The 24,662-nt window shown below is 37.2% G+C and overlaps 1 protein-coding gene across 4 annotated transcripts in view; it reads left to right on the forward strand.

Annotated features, from left to right (window-relative positions):
- dennd5a (DENN/MADD domain containing 5A) overlaps positions 1 to 24,662 on the forward strand; it is a 115,469-nt gene that overhangs the window by 71,360 nt on the left and 19,447 nt on the right. For all 4 annotated transcript variants that reach the window (XM_039748193.1, XM_039748211.1, XM_039748202.1 and 1 more), the window contains 7 exons: positions 6,602 to 6,695; positions 10,364 to 10,495; positions 13,905 to 14,057; positions 14,149 to 14,236; positions 14,319 to 14,403; positions 22,826 to 22,954; positions 23,780 to 23,901. In XM_039748193.1, coding sequence (XP_039604127.1) covers positions 6,602 to 6,695; positions 10,364 to 10,495; positions 13,905 to 14,057; positions 14,149 to 14,236; positions 14,319 to 14,403; positions 22,826 to 22,954; positions 23,780 to 23,901 — 803 coding nt within the window. The remainder of the gene's footprint in view (positions 1 to 6,601; positions 6,696 to 10,363; positions 10,496 to 13,904; positions 14,058 to 14,148; positions 14,237 to 14,318; positions 14,404 to 22,825; positions 22,955 to 23,779; positions 23,902 to 24,662) is intronic.

Genomic DNA, 24,662 nt, shown 5'->3' on the forward strand with positions numbered 1-24,662 from the left:
AGACTCTTCAGCCACATTCATACTCTGTACTGTCTTAGCAAAGAGTAAACTGAAATTGCAGTTGTGTTCATGGATCCAACTTGTGACAATGCATACTTTCTGACATTGTGTTTGCATTATTTTGCTGAAAGTATCCATGTTCTAAGAGGTAGACTGTACACACCAGATTACTTTTAGCTACCTTTGCATTACACACCAGTTATATTATATGTCTCGCCTAGTCATTTGCACCTCTCTCAACCAGTCCATTTCAAGGTGTACATCATGCTTCTTTCTCAAAAAAAAATCCGTACCCTATGGTTAAAGTTAGAGTGGCATGGTTATGACTATCGAGCAGGCATGTCTTGTGGTAGGAGTGTCTTGTAGTGCTGCAAGCTACAGGAGGACCCTTCTCCCAGTTTCAACTGTGCTAATTATATGCCATAAACATGTAGTTTGAGTGCCTGTTCAGCTGAGCTCCAGAATTGCAGAGTTCCTCAAGATGGGAAGAGAGGTTTTAACAGAGAGCCAGTATAACCCCTATTTCCCCTCATGTTTCTTCAAATAGTTCATCAGAAAACTTCCCAGGCACATTTGTGGGACTCCATGTACTGTATGTCTGTACGTGTGTATGTGTGTGTGTAAATCTATATACCGTGTTTCCCTGAAAATAAGGCCGGGTCTTATATTAATTTTTGCTCCAAAAGATGTACTAGGGCTTATTTTCAGGGGATATCTTATTTATTCATGTACAACAATATACATTTATCCAAATAGTCATGTCATCTTCTTGTGGAATATCATCATAACTCTCCACATTCAAACCCTAAATTCCAGCCTGAATTTCTTGCTACTCCAGCCGCTTTTAGGATCCTCCAGGTTCGATGTGTGTGATTCAATGTTTGATGAATGGTTCGATGTGGTGAAGCAAAATGCCAACATGCAAATGTATTCATGTTGCTTTGATATTCAAGCGTTGCACATTTCCCAAAGTAATGACATGATGCATTTTAAAAGTCTCACATACCATCTTTTGTACCGTCTTTTTTTTTGTGCACCTTTACAGTACCATCAGAATGTACTGCGGCATATTTGAGCCAACAGAGAAAAAAATAAGGACATAATAAAAATGTCTATTTTGGGATTAAAGCTGAAATTTCGTCTTTAACCTTGAACTGTCCACATTAACCTCGTAGCTTACTTTATCATTAAAGCATACTGTCGTAAACGTCATGTCAAAACAGACCCAGTTGTTAAATTGAAATGTGCTTTTGGGGCTTCCTCCTGACCTGACAGCAGCGGCAAGCAGCATCGCCAGACAGAGCACATTAAATTTATAATATTCCAGATTTATACTTGATATCACTTTCATGATGAAATGCATTACAATATGTACAGTATGTTGCATTTTACAGATAAATAGTTAACTTTGTTTAAATAATGAATGCTGTTAATAGTTGCACATATGTGGTCGCAGAGCGGTAGCACTGCTGTCTCGCAGGGAGTCATGTCCCTTGTGATCCCTGCCTGGAGTTTGCATGTTTTCCTGGTGGTTTTCCACAGTGTGTTCAGTTTTCCATCCAAAGACATGAAGGTTTGAGGATTTGGTGAAACTACAATGACGCGTGTGTTCACCTTGCGATGAGCTAATGCCCTGTCTAGGGATTTTGTTTCTGTCTTGCGCCAATGCTGCTGGAATGGGCAGATCACAGAACTGATGGATGTAATCATTAAACCTCCTTTTCAGAGATATTGTGGCAAGGTGTCCTAGGAATTTAATGGATGTTTCAGGCACACGTGTCGCATCGCGTGAAGTATAAACCTGGCCTTAGGGTCCTTACTTTTCAGCTATCAATCTTGACTAGGGCTTATTTTTGGAGTAGGTCTTATATTACAGAGCAGCCTGAAAATCAGCTAGGGCTTATTTTTGGAGTAGGTCTTATTTTCGGGAAAACATATTATATAGATATAATATATATAATATATATAGATATATGTAATATATAGATATAGAGATATACACTAGGGAGCCTCTCCCCCTGCTCAATTTGCTCGTCAACCCAACTGCCTGCACAATGCGCCAGCAGCTCGCATCTCTGCCGCATGCATATGTGGATTTCAATTGGACCAAACGACAAATCTTTTAATTCTCGCGTATAGGCCTCTTCATTGGGAAGAACCACTACTTTTCCCTGATGGCAACACAAATTAGACAATCTTCAAGTCTCCGACTTAAAGTTTAAAGCCAAACAATATCTACATACTTTTGTCATATCACCTATGTCCATATATGCAATCTTTTTGCTTTTACCTTTTCATCAATATCGCATTGAAGTTTGACTCAGTGTTTAGAATTACATCATGACAATGCAACGTATAACTGCCTGTAAGTGAATATCGTTTCTTTCCCACTACGAGAAATGTGTCTGACAATAGCATTCACACAAATGAGAAACGATTGAACCGTGTGCGTGGTTATGTGGGAAGGACCTTTCCAAATCTCTTGGAATAAGCTCTTGTCTCACAGGGCTTGAAATTTTCTCTCATGGGATTTCACTTTCACCAAACAACAAATGTTTTAATTCTCAAGGATATGCCTCATCATTGGGAAGAAACACTACTTTTTTTCCCTGATGGCAACACGCATTAGATGATTTACAAATAGATAGATTAGGGAATAGGGACTTTATTAATCCCAAGGGGAGATTCACAAATCTCTGACTTAAAGTTTAAATCTGAACAATATATTCAATCTCTTTTCACTGTTCCATTATTTCACCAAGTAATTTCCAGTTGTTTGCACTAATGCAATCTTTACTAGATTTACTAGATCTTTTTGAGACTTTCAAATTTTCGTACTTCCATTATCTCTAACATGCTCTGCATATGTGTACCGCGCCAACATTTTTTAATTCTTTACGACGTACTACTTTGTTATCTACTGTTTGTCTTTTATTTGCGGCCCTGGGCTTGGTTAAATCTCTTGGAGCAAAGATTCGTCTCGTAGAACATGGAAGTGTCTATCTGAGAAAATCACGTCTCGTCTCCTTCCAAGATTTTTTTTTTATAATGCATATATTGTGGATGCTAGAGGTGCTGTTGCCCCATTGAACCCACCAGACAGACGCCCAAGACACACTTTTAAAAGCACCATGAATAGTTCTTTAATATTTTCTTCAAATATATTGCACAAAGCACCGCACACTCTACAATTCTCCAAATCAGTAATAATAACAATAATCACAATAACCAATCCTCCACTCCCAGCAGCTCCGTTCTTCTGCCACCCAACTCCAGCTCAATCTGCTGGGTTTCCTATAGTCCTTTTAAAGTCCATGACCTGGAAGTATTCCTTCTGTGTCAAACGGCGCCTTCAAATATCCCAGAAGTACTGCGGGTTTCCGTCCTCGGGACTCCGAAGTACTTCTGGGTTAGTGTCACCATAATAGTCCCCGGGTTCTTGGTGAGCTCCCCCTGGCGGCACCCACGGTGCCCAACAGGGCTGAAGAAACGGACTCCATGTCCCATGCTGCCCTGCGGGAATCCGGGGAACCATTTCCGTCCAGGGGAGCTGCCAACTAGCGTCCTGGGGGATGTAGTACCCTGAAAAGACTTTTTTTCAGTTGAGGGACATCCCGGCCGGACTGAAACGCCGGCCGTCCATCACAATATAAATAAATTAAATATATATATATATATATATACATACACACACACACATATATACAGGTAGTCCCCAGGTTACAGACATCCGACTTACGAACGAGGCCGCAGCTGCGACACATACGCCTCAGTAACTGCCGCTCCATAATGTTTGGCCTGCGGATGCTGCAAGCGGTGGCTGGAGGGGGGCGATTTCGCTGCCCGCGCAGTGTAGTGTCACTTGGGCAGCTCCAGGCGGCTCGTTCTCGGTGGGTGGCTGGTAATGCAGCAAGCGGTGACCTGGTTGTGGCTGAATGGGGCGGCAGGGTTTAGCATTGTAGTGTGCATCGGATGGCTGCCTATTGAATGGGGACGATTCACTACCTGCCTTTGGCTGCACTGTGTTCATTCTCGATGGGCGGACGCTGCAGGCAGCATACTGTAGTGGAGGTGACTGTGAAGTGGGCTGATGATGAACCATTCATGGATGCCCCCATTCATTCTGAATAGCAAGCCTGCTTGTACTGTTACGTACATAGCAGGAAGTTGTCTCTTGTCAGTACATCAGACGTGTTGACGACTGGTGCCTTCCTGCTGTGATAGCGTGTACAGTGCTGTCTTCACCCTTCAATTATTTCTCTGAAACACAAATCTGATGCAAGTGCTGGTGATACAGTAAAGAAGAGAAAAACAATCACCATTGAAAGTAAAGTAGAAATAATAAAAAGGTCAGAGAGAGGTGAAACTCCATCATTCATTGGCAGAGCACTTGGTTACAGTCGGTCAACATTAGCATTTATTAAATTTATTTACCTGTTCCGACTTACATACAAATTCAACTTAAGTACAAACCTACAGTCCCTATCTCTTACGTAACCCCAGGGACTGTGCGTGTGTATATATTGTGGAATTTGACCCGGACACAGACAGGCAGACACGTTGTAATCACCTGGCCAACACCACACAATGCCTTCTTTTCTTCAGGCCGCCTCTTTGCCTCCTCCCAGACCTTGTCCTTCTCTCTCCCGACTCCAGTCCTCACACGAAGGGAGGCGGCCCCTTTTATAAGCACCCGGATGTGCTCCAGGTGTGCTCCGGCAATCTCCCACCAACACGCCCCAGTGTGGCGGAAGTGCCAACTACATCCCCGGAAGCACTCCAGATGTCCCTGGTCCTCTTCCCCCCCCTGCACTTCCGGGTGTGGCGGAAATGCTGAGGTCCAAGGCATCCGGGTGCCCCCTGGCGGTGACCACGGGCCCCTACAGGGTTGAGCTTCAAAGTCCTGTACCCGTGGTCCCCATAGCAACCAGGGCGGTCGCCCCCACGAGGTCTGAGGAAGGCGTAAGCCCTCTACCGGTCCTCCTGGGCGTCCCGGCCGGGTTGCCCCCCCCAGTCACCTGCGACAGTATAAATTAATAAGTATATATTAATATAAAATATGTAATATAAATTTATACGTAATGTAGTGTGTGTGCATCAATCTCTATCCATTTCTGCTCATAACTGGTCTAAAATCTGTTAAACCAGAAAACATTGCTCTTTAATGTTTTGTCATTAGAGATGAGACAATTAAATAGTGTACCATCTCCTTTGTATCCAACATGTGCATGTATTCCTAATGCAAGTTGTTAGATAACCTTGTTTGTTCTAGTAGACTTTAATTATATCAGAACATTTTGCTTTCTTGTTTTTAACACAAAAAAATACTAAAATTTGTAATACTGAATTTTTTTTTTTATTTAAAGTTTTTTTTTCTGTTTCATTGATTACATTTTGAACTACCAAAACATCTTTCCATTTAAGTTGTAAATACTGCATTGGCTTTGTTGTGTATGTGTATGTGTATGTGTGTGTGTGTATATATATATATATATATATATATATATATATATATATATATATATATATATATATATATATATATATATATATATATATATATATATATATATATATGGTCCTATATAATTGAGGGTAAACTTGAAAAAGTCACATTTTGAATGTCCCTCGTTGCTTTTGGAATTTAACATTTCTGTCATGTCACATCTTACTTCTTGATTGCTTCTGAACACTGTCTGAAAATAGTCCACTACTACTCCTAGGTCATTCTCATGAGGTGTACTTTTGATTTTTCAGCCCTTCCATTGCGTATTCAAACCTTACATTTTTACTTCCTGTATGTAAAACTTTACATTTTATTAAATAAAATTTCTTATGCCACAAATCTGCCCAAGCCTGTACAATGTACAAGTCCCTCTGTAATGATTAAATCAATTCTAGTTTATCTGCCAGTTCTCCTAGCTTGGATAAGCTATATAATATTAAAAATAGCAGCGGCTCCAGCACTGACCCCTGAGAGACACCACTCTTAACATTACCTAATTCTGGTAAGGTTCCTCACACCATAACCCTCTAATCCTGTGCTTTAGCCAATTCTGCACGCATCTACACACTACACCTTGAACTCCCACTTCTTTTAGTTTGATACCCAATCTGTCATCATGCGGGATAATGTAAAACTCTTTCTGAAAACTGTGATCAGTACTATCATATACTTGTGTGATGTCTTCATAGTATTCCAGCATGTTACTAAAATACAACCTTCCTCGTTTGAACCCTTGCTAACTGTTCACTAAAACTCCTATTCTTGCCATGTGTTGCACCATCTTCTCCTTAGTAATTCCTTCCATTAATTTACCTCTGATGTTCATTAAGCCTGCTGGCCTCTAGTTTCTTATATCTGCTTAATCACCCTTTTTGTATAACAGGATAATATTTGCTATTTTTCCAGTCCTTAGGAATTTTCCCCGTATTTAGTGACTTTCTAAAATATGCATCAAGGATTTATATACGGCAAGTACTCACTACCCTCTTTAAGAATTTAAGGATAAATGTTACCTGGTCCTAGTTACTTTCAAAGGTTTTGTAAAGTAGTAGTACAGTAACAGGTTTTATTAATTTTTGTTTCTTTATCATTTAGATGGGCTAAAAGAAGTGCTACTGCACAGTGGAGACGGAAAGACAGACAGAAGCAGCATGCTGAACATTTGTACCTCGATAATGATCAGAGAGAGGTCAGCATTGTTTTCTTTGCCTATTTTCTCAGTTTGAGAGGTGTCCATGTGATCTAAGATAATTGTGTTTTTAGTTTTTTTTTTTTTTTACTGATCTGCTTTTATGATCACTATAAAAGGGATTTGTGCAAGTTACAGTTTAGTCATTGAAAGCTTTTAAGAGGTATTGGTTATGCATGCAGAAAGTGTCCTATTTGTCTGTGTGGTGTGTTTGTTTTGTTTTTGTTTTTTTGCTATTTCTTTTAAAATGCAGTTTATTTTCCTTTCATCTTCTTTAACAATAAATACGTAATTTTCAAATAGTAGAACATGTTTGCATACCACGTGATTTGTAGTAAAAGCTGCAGGAGTGGCCACGCTTGGGTAAGCGTGCCGTACATGGCTCCTGGCACCACTGGGGGTGCAGGGGTGTCATTTACATACATAACATTTTATTTTTATTGTGGTGTTGTACCTGTTAGTTTCACCACCTTTTCAATACCTTTTTAAATTAGTGTATTTTATTAACTGCAGGTAAAAGATTTATGATAACATACAGAGGTATATTGCTGCAGTTCAAACTACAATACTTATGGGATATTTTTAGCTTTTAGTTTCATCAAATTTCATTGCTCTGCCCACCTCTGCATTTGCAGGTTGTTAGTTCTCCTGTCGTACTGTGAACAAAATATAACTTTTGACTTGCTTGGCCCTGAAATTACTTTTGTTCCCAGTTTTTTGTTGAGTTTGTAGTTTTAAAGTCCAGGTATAAGCATTATTGTCTCCAGAATGCATTCAAATGAATAAATTAGACACCCTCAATATAAGTAGAATGGAAAATTTTGTTTTAAAGGTTTTAAATTGTAATCATAGAGTGATTTTTTTTTAAACCCTGCACACATACAATAGCACCATTATTGAACATTATGTACTAGGTGTTTTCCATTTAAATTAATTGCTTTTTTAACTTTAACTGAATAATTTTCCTGCTATTTCTTTAGGTTCTTCCATTCTGTAACTTGCTTGTCTGTTTTTTGTTCTGTAATTTGCATGCTTTTATTTATCATGCTTTTTTCTTTCCTTTTTTATTTGCTTTCCAATCCGTTTTGTCTTCATTATTTCCATATGCTCCAGCACATGGACTGTCTTTTGCCAGAACTTCCTTTGCTCTTGTCTTATGAGTGGGACTGGTTTCACCAGCCTTTCAGGCCATCTCTAAAATCTGTGTCACAGTTTGATCTGGTATGTTCTGGGAAAAGCATACACTTGGAGACAAAGTGTACGTTCTTTCTCTGTGTTTTTCATTTTGGACTTATTGATTTGGCCAGTGTTCATTTTTTCCTTAAGCTTGCAACCCTCTTTAAATTAGGTGCTATAAGCAATTTTCTCATGACTGTCTAAAGCTTTGGTTTCACTAGAGAAGCAGGGCTATATACTAAAGCTATAAACTATAACTGTTGTGTATATGTATTCATGTGTATATATAGGCAAGAAGGGAAAGTAAAAATCAGTCATTTATTCAATCAGTCTTTTATAGTGTTGTTAATAACATGTAAACAAGATTACATAGTTGTTTCCTCTGTCGGTAATAGCAGAACTAAATAAAACCAATACTGTACAATCCCTCTTAACCGGCCACCACGTGACTGGACCCATGGCTGGTTGCCGTTTTGGCCAGTTAATCCGACTCCTACCTATTTTCATGTAGAAAAATATTTGTAAGATATGTACTGTACATCAGCAACATTCCTGAAAAAACCATATTCACAAGGCTTCATCCATGATTTTGCACACAGGTTTTTTTCTCATACAACAACTGGACAGATTTTTTATCAGACTCCATTTTCGAACAGAAATCCTTGATGAAACACCTGTCTCTTCACCAGTCATTTACTGTGCTTTTCCCAACACCAAGTTCAGCACAAATTTTCGCCACCGATTTACCGTTATCCAACCACTTTAGCGCCTTAAGACGTGTATTCATTGAAACTACAATTCGTTAACATTTTGTACTCATCGTAAAGGGAAACAGTTCGGTAAAAAATCAGAAAATACTCCGCCCTCTTTCTCCTCTTAAAATTCCGAGAATGTTTGCTTCAGTCATACAAAAGTCGCATTCTTTTACTCGTTACACGTACTCCAATGTACTCTTTTTAACTCCAAATCATTATTTTATTGCCCCCTCCACTTGTACTTGCCTTATAACTTAAATGTAGCCTGGGTGTGTTCAACAACAAGTTGGCACTCCACCCTACTCCTAGAAAGAATAAAAGCAATCGGCTATACTTGTTGCAAGCTAGCCAAATTGATTCGTGGAAAATTCATAAAGGAATGTGTAAATGGATATCACTCTGAGCGTAGGAGCCCTCTCATCTTCCAGGAAAGAAGGAAGTGCATACATATATAAAGAAGAACTCAGGATTTTATATATATATATATAAATATATATATAATTTTTTTTTTTTTTTTTTTTAACAGGCCGGTTAATCTGTCGGTCAGTTTAGAGGGATTGTACTGTAAGTGAAATGGCACATTCATTTAAGCATATACTCTGACTAGGCCAGAGGCTTTTGAAACGGGGTCAGCCGTTCGACAATAGCACAAGCCATATATTACAAATACCCATTACTGACAAGACTGCCTTCTTCCAAATAACACACAGTATCTCAGGTAGGCTAACAGTATTATTAAAAACTTCAGCCATTCTCCACAATCACTTTTTGTCCTCCTCCATGCTGGACAATTAGTAGGTGCAACATTACACTGGGAGCAGGCTTACCCGCTGGTCACAAGGCTACTAAGGTGCCACTCCATTCATGCTAACAACTGAGGGTTCCTTGTATTTGTCTTGTGTGTATTGTGAGTGTGGTGTTAAATTCATCATCTGTTATTTGCAGTATCTAACTGTGACTGTGTATATTGCGGTACACATGATATTAAATTCCTAACTGTTCAGTATAAGTATCTGTTCTGTTTTTGTAAAGATCTTCCTTCAAACCTGTACACTTGCCTAGATAAAGATGCATGTTTCTAATTGTAGCTTCTGACACCGGGCTATTCAAAGAAGCTGTAACAAAATTAATGTTTAATATTAAGTGTTTGTCTTAAGGACAAATGTTAATGTTGATATAACATACTGTATAAACCTATTTTGATTAAATAAAACAGCATGACTAGTTGAGGCTTCCTGGAAATGAACATGTAATAGAAATGTTATGTTTTTATTCACAATAACACTATTATAACAAAATCAAGGGCTGTTAGTAATTAATTGAGCATAACTTCCACTGGGGCTCACCAATTAACATTTCAGTTTTAGACTCCTCACTTAACCTACTGACAACATACCGTCATGCTTATGTTTTAATTTACCAGTGATACAATCCACCTTAAAATGATCTGAAATATAAAATTGTAGTATGAGACTGAGTTCCTTTAGTTATTATGTTACAGTATAGTTTGGATTTGAGTCTTTTTTATGATGTAAAGTTCATCTGCCACTGAGCCATTTATGCCATTTGCTTGAAGTTTAGATAGGGATATACCCAACACAACTTCAGTAAGGACTGTCCTAACTAAATTAATAAAATTTGTGCTGTCCCAACTTCTCATTTTTTAATGAATAGATATTTTTCTTGTACTGTTATTGTGGGTGATAATTTGACTCTTTTTGATTTGCATAATTGCAGAAATACATTCAAGAAGCAAGAAGTCTGGGAACAACTATTCGCCAGCCAAAGCTGTCCAATCTATCTCCTTCTGTAATTGCACAAACTAATTGGAAGTTTGTGGAGGGCTTACTAAAAGAGTGCAGAAACAAGGTACTTTATTTAAAGGGTTTAGAAAGATTTTGTTTCTTTTATGTATGATTGACCATAGGGTACTGATATTGTATAATATATCTATAAATATAATATTAATTCCAACAGAATATACAATTAACCTTTAAATGCAACCAGACTTCCATGTCATTATTCAGCATTTGTTAATTAACCACTGAGTTAATAGTATCTTGTAATAATTTCCTATCTCAAAATTTTGAAACCTTATGTTGTGCCACTGATGTCATGTTGCCCAGTGGTGATTAACGTTCATGCGGTTTGAGCAAAAGCAATTTAGTGTGCTTGTTTGGGGTAACACAGTAAGCCATCATTAGAATTTGAATGTGAAAACACAGAAAATCCTAGAAGTTTTTTAGCCATTAGGCTGAATTTTTTTAAGAGTAGCAACGGTCATATATGCCTTGCTGGATTAGTTATGTGGGGGCATTGTAGCTTGTTGAGTTAATTTTTATATAAATATTTTGTGAATTATTAGTTTAATATTTTCCTGGCACTGAGCATTCTAAATGGTAAAGCTATACTTAGAATCACTTATTTTTCCTGGGTGATTATACATCTGTTTTCTTATTGTCCTTTTTGTGTCAGTTTATGTAACTGTTTATTCCCATTTGTTTAATACTTACTTAGGGAGTTTTTATATTCCAGTCTCCATCAAACTGAAAGCAGTATGTGTTATTTTGACTGTTGTTTAAAGAAATGTCTTCACGGCGTTTACAGGTTTTTTTTTTGGGTCTTTTTTTTGGTACAGAATAAACCTTTTCACAGTAATGACTTGGTACATCAGCAGTCTTAAACATGCCCTTTTGACAAGGCTTGGTTGCTTTTTTACATACCAAGAACAATGGATTTTTTTCTTTAGTTAAAAAATACAACATTTTTTGTTAAATATCCTTCTCAGGTACTCAGGTGTTTTTTCAATATTTTTGTAAAATATTAAAAATATTTTTAATAATCAAACTTTATCAGTTAATAAAAAAATATAATAGGTAAAGGTATGCCACGTTTGTCTCTTACATTGTTGTGGATAAATTTAGGACTAATGTTTCTACTCAGTAACACTAGAAGGTTTTCTGTTGGACTACCTTCTGGATTTTGACCCTTCCAAAAGTTTGATTTACTGTGTCTTCAGTCATTCACTTTGTTCAATATTTTGGGTCTTTGGCTACAAGAAGTGCCTCACATTACAGTGACCCCATGTACTGTCTGTCAGAGAGAGATGCATGGTGGTATCTGAGAAGACAGTACCATGCAGCTTTGTGCTAAACCTGTGGAACAATCTGTACACCACGTACACCACGTACTGTACATGAAAACATCAGCAAAAAATATATAAAAGGTGAGACACAAACATTTTTAAACAACTGTTATAAAACACAGATAAATTCTTATATGGACATATTTTTTTTTTTTCTTCAAAATACATTCCTCCTTGATCAATACACTTGTTTGCATTTTCCTTCAACTTCTTCATGTCCTCCAGGAAAGCAGTTTTTGAAATGTTGTTACACTCCCTTGTCCCTGCACACTGAATTTCTTCTACTGGTCACCGGTAATGATATTTTCCCAAAAACGTTCATCTTGTCCCATTATATGAAGATCCTGGCAGTAAACACAGCCTTCTTGTTTCTGCTCTGTGGTCAGGGTGTGAGGAACAAATCTTGCGCAGATCTTTCTTTTTCTCAAGCCCTCAGTTGTAATCCAGCGAACTGTACCCTTACCAATAGTCAAATGATCAGCAATCATTTGAGGAGTGGTACAACGGTACATGAAGCATAGTACAACGTAGTTGCAGTGTTGGTCACTAGATGTAATGCACAGTACTCTTTTTAAAACAACTTGTCTAAAAAGTTTTGGGTTGCATCTTGTATACAAATTCAAATTAACAGTTTATATTCTAAAAAGCTAGGAATCCTTGATTTCACATATACAGTAGATAAAAGTTAAACATTACTTTGTTAGTTTTAGATATAAATGTTTTTAAATTAGCTGACGTTTGAGATCATATAGAGTCAGTTCACTTCTTCAGTATAGTGTCTGCTGGAAAATGAATCCCTGGTCTTTACACTTTACAATGACTAATTTACCCCAATGGAAGTCTGTATCAGGTTTTAGCTTTACTGTATAAGTCAATTTTTTTTTATTATGGCAGATGCTGTATTCAAGTGTGTGTGTATTTATATTTATATATAAACAATTTGTAAAGATTTTTTCTTCCTCATTGAGTACTTTGTTGAAACACCCCTCGCAGCTACTATAGTAAGAAGTCATTTTAAATTCTTTTGTGCACTGTGGTAAAGCAAGATTGTCCATTCTTTTTTGCTGAATTGTCCACTATCTGCCAGGTTAGTTGAGGGGTGGCAGTGGACAGCAATTTTTAGATCTCAGATTAAAGACATTTGGATGCTCAAATATATCAATTTTCTTAATTTTAAGCCACTCTCTTGCTCTTGCAGTGTGAAAACTGTGCCACTGTGCTGTTGAAATACTAAGTTTAAGCTTTCTGGCAGAGGAGTGTAGGTTTTTTTTCAGGGTCTGCCTGTATTATGAAGCATTTATCTTCTCATCAGAGTTGACCAGACTGCTACTGAAAAGCATCCCCACAGCATGGTGCTGCAACCACCACATTTTACAGTGGGGATGGTGGTACTTGGTTGATGTGTAATGTTAGACTCACACCACGCATATTGTTTGGTGTTCAAGCCAGAATGTTTCATTTTAGTTTCATCAGACAATAATACTTTCCGCCACATCTTTGCAGTGTCTTCCAGGTGATGTTTTGTAAGTTCTTTACAGACAAGGGCATATCTTCAGTTATGGCTTCCCCCTCACTGCTCTTCCAAAAAGGCTCATTTTTGTGCAGTGCCTTTAATGCTGTTGAGCCATGAACATCCTCTCCAATCAGTGCCATTGAATTTTGCAACTCGGTCAGGGTGACGGTTGGCCAACACCTTCTGAACCCCACTGCCATTGAAAAGGACAGTCCATAAAATAAGAACATCCAAATAATAAGACACTTTATGACCAACGCCTTCTTTTTTTTTTTTTTTTGTTCTTTATTTTGCCTTATACAATTTCTCATATTAGGAATTTGTTTGGGGTCAGAGTGCAGGGTCAGCCATTGTACAGCGCCCCTGGAGCAATTGAAGGTTAAGGGCCTTGCTCAAGGGCCCAGCAGAGTAGGATCTCTTTTGGCAGTGATGGGGATTCAGACCTGCAACCTTCAGGATACCAGCGCAGATCCTTAGCCTCAGTGCCACCACTCCGCTGAACCCCACCTTATTAATCCACCAACCCCCTTACAGCCCGGCCCCCACCCCTCACTTCCATTGTTGTTCTTTTTTTTTATTTATTTATTTTTTATTTTTTTATTTCTTATTTTTTTGCCCAGACAAAAAGGATGCTGGTGGAAAAAATGGGTCGAGAAGCTGTGGAGCTGGGCCACGGAGAGGTCAACATCACAGGAGTAGAAGAAAACACACTCATAGCTAGTCTTTGTGATCTCCTAGAAAGAATTTGGAGTCATGGACTGCTTGTTAAGCAGGTAAGGCAGTCTAGTCGCACAATCCAGTCTGTAGCTATCCTAGATTTGTGTTGTTTTCTGTAAAAGTAACTTTGGTTATGTGGCTTTTCAGGGTAAATCTGCATTGTGGTCTCACATGTTGCATTATCAGGAAAGTAAAGAGAAAAAGGAATCGACGTCAGGAAGTTTGAATACACCAGGTTTGCATCATTTTCACTTAGAATTTAAGCATATGAAGATAAAATTATTTTCTCTTACTGTTTTTTTTTTTCCCTTCCTAAGGCTTTATCCAGGACACAGAAAGGAGAAAATCTGATGTTGGGCCTGTCATGTGCCCCCTTAAAGTTTCACTCATTCAGGATATGCGGTCAGTTTTTTTTCGTCTTTTAAATAATATAGAATATACGTAATGCAAGTATTATTTTCTTTGCAAAAACATGTATTAACATAGTTACCGTATTTACTCAAGTACAATCTTTGCTTTACTGCTATTTTTTTAGTTTTTTGATCCTTACTTTGTTTTGCTTCTAAATTGTTGATTGTTCTTTCTCCAGCTGTTCTTTCCTAACCCCATTAGTGGATTTAAATGCACCTGTGTGAGTTTTTGCTCCAGTGTGATGTAGAGCTGATGTGTGTTCCCTGAAATGCATGCAATTCTTAAATTTGGCAAGACTCCACCAGGTGTTTTTTTTGTGTGTCCTTGCTCATTATTTCCATATACAGTACGACTTTGAGAGTCCCTTTAAGCTACTACACTGGAGCAGTTTTCCATTTGTAAAATAAATTTATTCTTGGCTGCTTAGTAAACAGGGGGATAGACAGAGGCCAAGAAAGAGATAGATATTAAGTACTAGAAGGAAGGTAATGCAAAGTTCTACAGTATGCTCATTTAAACTGTACTAGAGGAAGTTAACTACAGCAAAGCCTACTGTCTATTTTTAAAAACATTACACTTTAGCTACAATAGGTATTATTTTAATCTTCTACAAATGAAAGAGGATGCAAAAGCCTGAAAAGTTTACTGTGTGGCATGATGACACAGTGGTTAGTGTTATGGCCTCTTTGTTTAACAGACTTCAGTTTTGATTTTTGATTGGTTCACCATCTGTGGGCTTTCTTCAGGTACTGTGCTTTTAGATGTACATTTTACATTTATTGGTGCCTCTAAAGTATCATAGTATGGCATTGCCCATTCTGCCAGGAGTTTTAGTGGCACACAAGGCTTGGTAAGACAGCAAATTTAACAGGAATTCATAAATCCACCATAACCCCCAATCAGCATTCCAGAGAAAATGGTTTAACTGCAGCTCTTAACGTACCAGGATCAGCCTGTACTTCATCTTATAACAAAAGGTGTAAATGAGAGTTGAAAAGATATTCTAGCAAAGGAACCCTTCAGCACAGAAGTTGTTAAATGGATGCCTTTGATTGACAAAATAACACATTCATGGGCAGGCACTTGCTCTGTAACTGGTAGGGGTTTTAATCACCAGAGGTTACAACTTTCTTTAACACCAGCTGCATTCATCTCTGAACTCTCTGCTTACACTCTATAAAACCTAAAAGCTGATGAGCCAGTCCCTCTTTGGAGAGCTGAAAGCTGACATTCTCTACTCTTTGTGGACCTGAGATCCAATCTGCCAGTGTGCCAGTGACTGAGCCCTGTCTTAGAAGACTGAGAAGCAGCATTGTTTTAAGAAGGGAACTTCAGAACCTACAATTTTGTGCCAGAAAGAATAATGCTTTTCCTTATGAGGTTTAAGATGACACAGCAGAAAGCTTAACAGCGAACTGAGAAAAGCATAGTACACCATGAACAGAGGACCACGTCACAAAGAGAGAGGATGTGCTTCAACACAGGATGAATCCTCCACTTGAACCTGGAGCAATAACAGCAACAACTCCACACAACACTGGACATGATCCCTAAAGACTTGGTATCATAAAACTTTTTTAGTGCCAAGATAAATTAGAACTCTGAATAACTAGTGAACAGCCAGCCTCTTCTATGTTATATGTTTGTCTGGCTCATCTGTCTTGCGTCAGGTCTTTTATGTCAATGTATATGCAGTTATTATATTTCTATAATCCCTGTTTATCAATAAATTGAATTATTAAGTTTCTTTAAAAGAGCATGCTTCAGTTACCTTGATATAAGTCTGTGCTACCCATTTAAGATGGGTTGAAATCAAGTTATCAACGTAAAACCCTGCATTAACGTTTTCATTGCACAATGCAATGCATGTTCTTCTGTTATATGCCATTTGGTATAAGATTTGTAAAAGGAGTTTTAAAGTTTGTGATGCGCCAAAGACATACAGTAGCAACCAGATGGACACACAGACACTTATCCTTTTATTAAGGTGGATTACCATCATTGTCAAAGGCAAAACTTATAGTTAACGGAGTTAAAATTCTATTACAATTCTATGTCTCTTTCCTACATTTATTTTGCCGTTCCATGAGGGTTAAAATTCCATCATTTTCCTACAGTGAGTAAACACTAAGTATGTTCTGAAGTGTACTGACAGAGAGGTTAGTGTTGCTGCCCTATTTTCTGCATCTTTCACTCACTGCCCAAATTTTGTGTGGGCAACTGTGAGAAGGCTGTAAACTTGATATAAAAGCACCATGACTTTATAATAAAAAAAATCCCAGAAAAAGAATGGAATTTGGCCATTCATAAAATAAATAAATATGCACCAAGCACAGCCTAATAATTCAAGTATTTTTTTTTTAATTAGCCATGTATACCACATTTAAAACTGTGTAAAATGTATCCGCTGCAGATCCAACTTATGAGTGATGTCATCAAGCGCCTGCATCGCAAAGTCGCTTTGCATTTAAAGTCACTCCTAACGTCTTAACAATAGTATTTGGAGTAATACCAGATGGGATAAAATTGTGCTGTGAAGAATTCGCTTGTGATTTCCTGTACTGCATTACTTGCATGAGTCTTCTTTTGCTCAACTGGAAGACCCTAAATCAACCTGCTATAACTAAGTGGGAAGTTCTCTATTATTTCAAACTGGAAAAAATTAAATCTCTTTTTTAGGATCTGTTCAGAACATCTTCAGAACTTGGCAAGATCTTATTAATATACTGTATGTGTAAACACACTGGACTTAACTTTTTCTATACCATGGCAGTTTTGCAATCTCTTTTAGATGGCACACTTTGTTTATATGCCCTATTTCAGGTGGGACTTGAATGCTAGGTTTTTTCTGGATTCTTTATGAAGCATAACTTACTCTCATCTGTGCAGTGTTTTGCTATAATGTTTTGTGTCCAAATAAAAACAAGTAAAGTTAAAAACTTTTAAGGGATACAGTATATTCATTCAAAATAGTGCTACCGTTTTTTTCATATATTAAAACTATTTAGCCAATTCAGCTGCATTTTACAATAAAGCATTTATAAGATACTAAACTGCATCATGAAAACTGGAGAAAAAATAAATTGTGTACTAAAATGTTGCATACTTTTATTAAATTGAGGTTTTTAACAGTTTTTAATCATTATAAGGGGGGTACCTTAGGTAGTCCAAGGCACAAACTTACACATCCAAGTAAAAATGGGTGGAACGGTTATATAAAAAAGTATTCCTGTGTGAAATATTCATTAGTTAATTCACTGCTGTAAAGATAGATCTTTGAATCGCAGCCTCAGAGGCCCCCAGCCTAAGCATTGATCCGGAGCTTGTGCCACTAGCGCTAATTAGTGCAGAAATTTACGAGTCACTTGTGACATTTACATTTCTTATTTACACAGTGTGTTACTGCTATCCAAGAAGCTACTAATTAATCTAAGCTTATTAATTAAAGATGTCATCTTCCGGTACTTGATCACATTTCATTATAGTCATACCAAACAAAATGCAATACATGTGTATCAGAATTAAAGTATCTCGAAGAAAATATTTGAGCTGTGTTTTTAGTTTTTTGAGATGAGATTTCACATTAGCACAGTAATCAGAGTTACAACGTGACCTTGGGTAAATATTTAATATCATTGTACTTTTGAGTTAAGTGTCAAAGATGCACTACATAGACTTGGAAAAGACATACAACTTGAAAGTGTGGATTCATGACATGCTTCATAAATAAATCGACAGCAGATTTGTTGCTGATTGGCAGATTGATTTTTGACAGGCCTCCAACCTATGTTTTGGCCAATAGTCGTTTATCTAAAGAATCTACTCATTCATTTACAGTATAAACAATGTTTGTCTAATTCATGCTTCAATATTATCAGCATTGTGTACAAGTTAAGAACTAATCCTGGATGGGATACCAGTCTGCTGCAGAGCAGGGCACATTTATGCACACATTCACACCAGGCCAGCTGGCCTCCTCCACAGATATCCACCTGACACAAAGTTAATGCTTTTTATTTATTCTTGCATTTGGGAGAGAGTAACTGCATAAGCATATTATTATAAACATTATCATATAGAACTAAAAATGTTTTCCTGCAGTGTACTTTCTTGGACAAGGTCTTCACTTCAACTTAGTAACTTATTAGGAGTGCTGATCATATTTATGCACTTTAATATTGTTATTTAGTCACCAAGTTTATATGTATGCTACACTACCCTCTTCCTAGAATATCCCTTGTTGTTAATATAAATTCCCACTAAGATGTCACAAGTGACATCTGTGCACACTCCTTGTTTGCTTTTTCTGTGGATCCCCGCCATTCCATACCTGGTTATGCCTGTCGTGTCACATAGGTGGTGAAGACTGAGTTGACTGCCCTAACTCTAATGGAAAAGTGGGTTCAGGTGGATGAGCTGGGTAGGTGAATGAGCCTGTTGGACTGAAGTTGCCTGTCTCTAAAGTGACATGAAGTCCTGACTTCATCTGCTGCTTTAGTTTGCAGGAACACAGGGTTTTGGGGAGAGATAAGTGTGGCAACATCACCTTAAAGAAATTTGGTGAGGCCAGACCAACTTCTCATTGTAAGTCTTGTAAAGTTGACATCCAGACCAGTATTTGGAGTTTATTTTTAATGACTTCAGTATTCAAGACGCAGGTCAGAATAGCAACCTGGAATAAATTTGCTATTTCACAGTTAGCATTACTGCACAAACAAATTAATTTTGATCACAATGTTTAATTATTATTTTACAGATCGGTGAAATGAGCATATTATTAAATCATATTTAAGATTTATTAATTGAATCGTTGAACATAATGTGCTTTTCCTACCAATAATTAGTCTGCAAATGACAGTGACTTGAATGCCCCAGTGTGCATCTTTCCTAAAATTAAAAAAAAAATAATTTGCTTATTAAATAAATGATTAAGTATAATTCAAAAAATAAGCAATGCGCAAATTTCTGTATCTTTGTTTCCCAGATACTGATTTTGAAATATACTATTACTATGGTTTTATTGCTTTTTTATTTAATCTAAAATAGAAAGGAATAAGATAAGTAACAATGTATTTTTCTGGCTGGAATTTATTTCATGTTACTTGTGTTCATTTTCAGTAGTATTCATATTGTCCCATACACAGAGTAACTGCAAGTTCTTAAGTTCTTTAATAATTAAGTTTTTAATTGTATTTCTGACCATCATGCAGCATGTTAACCACCCTCTGGTGCCATGATAATAAACAAGAAAGTATTAAAATGGAGAGCTTCATTGTAATTAATGGAAAAGGCAAACCAGTTTGTTGATCTTCCATACCATACAAACCATTGTATTAATTGTTAATGTTATAAAATATATGTAGAAATATTCAAAATCTTTTTCTTGAAAAATGAACACAAGTTGGTGTTATGACAGTTTTGCCAAATTAAAAAGATGCTGTAGCCTACAGAAAAGTAAAGCAAAGCATGGAGTTTGGAGAATGTGATTCCAGCCTAAACATTTTGTGGTAAATCCTATAATGTTTCCAAGAAGAGGAGCTGCAACATGCTTGTATCAGTACTGTGGCACAAATTTAAACGACCTGCAGCTCCTGATGTATTACTAATTTGTGTAACTTGTGGTTTTAAAAATTTTAAATTGACTCAAGGATACATACAATGCATAGCTAAAAATCACAGTTGCTCAAAATGTGAGAAACTGAAAAAGTCTTTGTGGCTTCAGATGTCTTTCACACTTAAGAGTTTACGAGGACACAGACCCAGTCAGTTTTTTAACTGTGAAAATTCCAAAAGACCCTGAGGTGACCTAAGCTTATGTCATTATTTCTGTAGTGTGCAGGACCAGCTTTTGCCAGTTAAAACACAAAATGGGTATTCACACTTGCCTCACAGGTGATCTAACATGAGAAATCACAAGCCACGTAGTAGAGCACAACAGACAAAAAAAGAACAACATGCATTAGTCAAAGTCAAAGTGAACTTTATTGTCATCTCAACCATATACAAGTATACAGATAGACGAAATTGCGAAGCTCATGGTCCACAGTGTAACAACATGATGTGCAAATAGTAAATTAAAAATAGACTAAAAATTTAAAAATTTTAAATTAAAACACAAACAAGACAAGACATTGTGCAAAGATAGGACAAACAAGTAGCAGCAATATTGATGGGTAAGATATGTAATATAATAAATAAATAAATAATAGATATAGATAATACAGAAATTATCAGTGTATGATAATAGTTGTTTAAGACGTGTGAAGGTGAAGGTGTATTGTCACTTTGTACAGCCCATGTAAATAAACATTAACTCTTCCAGAAACTGACTTGAGGAAACTGTAATGTTGAATGGCAGCCCTGACCCCAGACACACAAAAAACAAATTTTGAAAAGAAAAAAAAAGATCTTTTATAAGAGAAGTTTAGTGTGAAACAGAGAGGCCCAAAGCCTACATGCATCATTCATGTCTATTTATGCAAGTCATTGCATCCCCTGCACCACTTTCACTAACCCCACCATCCCTCAGTGGCTATGTGAGAGTGTCCAGAGCCCACACTGTTGTGTGCTACACTCAACTACATTAAGGCATTAAACTAATATACTCTATGTTTTAACTCCTACGCCTGTGTACACCTTTAAGGTGGGCATGATTGGCAACATTGTAGATTTTTTTTTTCCCTAACTGTCCAACTGTATGGTTGTCCTTGAAAATCATGTCTACAGTTCCTACAGGCTAAGATCTGCCATTCTGCTTTTAACCAATGCTTGATTCACTGGATAACCTTTGTGACTGTAAATATGTAGTGGAGAAATGGACAGTGGTCCCAACTGGAACAGATGCATATCTGTGGTAGTAAGGCTTCCTAAGGAAGCCAAAATATATAACATTTACATTTGAAGTACACTGTGATGATGGATGGCTAGTTTTCTCAGATGGTATGGTCCTGCTTGATGCTGCATGTGTACAGAGATTACAAATCACAGCATGTATGCGGTTTGCATGAATTTGAAAGTATACAATGGTTATTTACCATGAAAATCACAGTTTAAATCATCAAGAACCACAAAAGGCTCTCTATGGCTTATATGTTATAACACAGTGTTTCACAGGCGTGGTTCACAATTTCCTATTGTTTATATTGGTAGTGGGTCGTGCAGTGGGTTGAGGCAGGCCACTGCTCCAATGCTTGTGGTGAGTTCACCAAGGGGGACTGCATTCTGACACTTGTACTCTATTCACCAAGTGGGAATAAAACCTGTACTGATGATTATAATCATTCACTGATTCAAGGGGAACTAGCTCTGAAAATGACGAGGGACACCTCCCCAAACCCAGCTCTGACAATTCTGTTTGATTGACCAAGGGGGGGCCTCTAAGGGGGTTGCATTTTTGTTTTTATTATTGTTCTCACCTTTGAGATCTATTTTGGTTGCTGTTTAAGTTTATAGTTCTGGAGCTATGACAGTCCTGTACACCAAATTCCATTCATTGAAGTTTTTCTTTTTCTACGACCATTGTGAATGTAGAAAGCCACCTCATGTGTAATTAAGGTTGGAGGAAACAGGGTTCAGAAAGAGATATGCCTAGATTTGAGTACACTAGAGACATGATCTCAGAGCAGTTCTTAGTTCTGGGTCTTGCTCATCTCTGACCATAGCTGGCAAAAATCTTCACTGGTACTCTCATGTGGCTGGGAAGGTTTGACTGAGAGTGGCCTTTTATCATTCATCTTGACTGAGAGGTTAATGCATTGCACTGCCTTTGCTCTTCATGGTGGCAGCGGTGATGTGGTCAGAAGCCTTGTGTGTGGAGACGCAGCAGAGCTCTAGTCCGAAGTTTAAACAGCATTTAGTCTTTTTCCTGATATGCATACATAAATCACGGGAATGCTGCCACCTAGTGAATCCACCATTAAATGTTGTGTTACCATTGACTGTTGCTTACCAGTGTGCGGTTTATTGGTTAGGGTTTTGTCGTTAGTGCTCAGTCTGTTTAATGCTCCCAGAATTCTCTTTGCCTTTGAGCACTCTGTGGCTGGCCAGATATTCTTCAATATGAGCTAAACCATTTTCTATCAGCTCTTTAAACAAATAAACAGGGAATTTGAAAGAGCTTGACTGTTTGATTGCACAAGTATGAAGATAAATGTGTAATGACTTATTGCTGCTGTGTGAAGTTTAAAAATAATACTTTGAATTTATGACCTTTAAGTTTCTAGTCTACATATTGAAATTATAATAGTATAGAACCGGGTGAATAATTGTAATATATAAGGCATTTTACTTTTTGTATTACGGTTTTTATATCATGATATCGTAATAGACAAAACTTTTATTTGGCTTAGTTGATAGAGTTTGTGTGAGTGATATGAAATTTTACTTGAATAACTTAGGCTTTTTTACCTTTTAGACATATTCAGAATATCAGTGAGATCAAAACTGATGTTGGGAAGGCCAGGGCTTGGGTGCGACTATCAATGGAGAAAAAACTGCTTTCTAGGCACCTGAAACAGCTGCTGTCTGACCATGAGCTAACCAAGTAAGAGCGCACATTTGAATTGATCAGTTGCATAGGTTTAGAAGGTCAGCATTAACACTTTTCATTCATGATTGTTAAGTACACTAACAATAAATTCATTAAACACACTGTTTCTTTTTGAGTAGTCTAGTTTTGTTCTTTCTCTTACTTGTTCTAACATGCCTGCTTGAGAGAAGAATCAATAAAACTGGCCATATCACCAATTCACAGGCATTCAGTAAACAAGTATTTTAATATGAATATGCAGTAATAGCATTTTGTAATTTACAATTACTTTTGCTTGTAAACATCAGACCAACATGAAGTACAGGTGGTATTAAGCAGGTTTTGTTAACTTGTAAATACAAAGTAACATAATACAGTGGAATAAGTGGATTAACTTGCTCAGCATGGGGGCATCTGGCAATTTCCCAAAAGAAACTAGAAAAATTCTATAAAGAAAGTGACATGTGGTCACTGTGAACTTCTCCGCTGAAGAGACAAAATGTATGAATTATAACTCTAGTTTAAGTTAACTGCTGCAAAGTGCACTTGGACTGCAGAGCTCTAAATGTCCTTGGAAAAATATCTAACTTGCTTTGACGAAATTCTGTTATGAAACAGAATGAAAGTTTGCAGCTTTGGTACTGTGGGTGCAGTAGATGACAGTTTAAGTTGAGCACCCCCTTCACTTGCCCGGCACTAATAATACTGGTTGAGTGCATGGAGGCAGCAATAAAAAATGTAATCTTCCATTTTGACCTGTTTTAGAGCACATACTAAAGAGTATAATACTGTTTGATCAAAAATGGTGTGAAAAAATTAACTTTGTTTTTTGCCTTTTAGAAAACTATACAAACGTTACGCTTTTTTGCGTTGTGATGATGAGAAAGAACAATTCCTGTACCATCTTCTCTCCTTCAATGCTGTGGATTACTTTTGCTTCACAAATGTTTTCACTACAGTCTGTAAGTATTGTCATTCCAGGCATTATTTACCAAGTGAATTGTTGCTGTGCATAATAAATGAAGATGAAAATAAAAAGGTGTTTCATGTTAAAATGACAAACATCTGTCAAAATAGATTTGTTAGACTTTTCTAGATTGAGATGGTAGAGTCCATCTGAATCATTGCTTGTGTATGTATAAGGTCTCTTATATAAGAGTGCCATTGTAGCTCCAGTGGAAGGCATTTTCATTAACGTTTGGAAGCTTGGCTGATACCTTGAAGGCCTCTCACGTTGAATGTGAAGTTTTCCAGTCGCTTCTCTCACTTTCCCTATACCAATACTTAAGACCTTGCCTTAGCATCAGCATTCCAGGATATTTCCTGCACTGCTGCTAATTTCGTTGAAGTGAAAAGACAGACATGTGCTACATTCTGTGATGCAGTTGTTACTGTGAAATAAACTGGCATCATACATGTCACAGTTACCCATCGCACCAACTCAAAATATTATAAAGCACTGACTTAAAGGGGAAAATGTGTCTTATATAAAATGTTCTCATACGTTGCACATTCATACTCTACCATAACTTGAAGAAAGCATCCTGCAAATAATCGGGCTCTGTGTGGGAAAACTGGAGGTACAAAATTTAAATCTGTACTGCTGTTTGGAAAAATGTTTTAGTGAATATATAGTGAAGGGGAATTGGTGTTTTATTTCCATTATGTTTTTGTTTTATATCCAGTGAAATATTCATGTAGTTAGTTGCCTTATTTTGCTGGT

The sequence above is a fragment of the Polypterus senegalus genome, chromosome 1 (genome assembly GCF_016835505.1).
Source record: "Polypterus senegalus isolate Bchr_013 chromosome 1, ASM1683550v1, whole genome shotgun sequence".
Lineage (NCBI taxonomy): Eukaryota > Metazoa > Chordata > Cladistia > Polypteriformes > Polypteridae > Polypterus > Polypterus senegalus.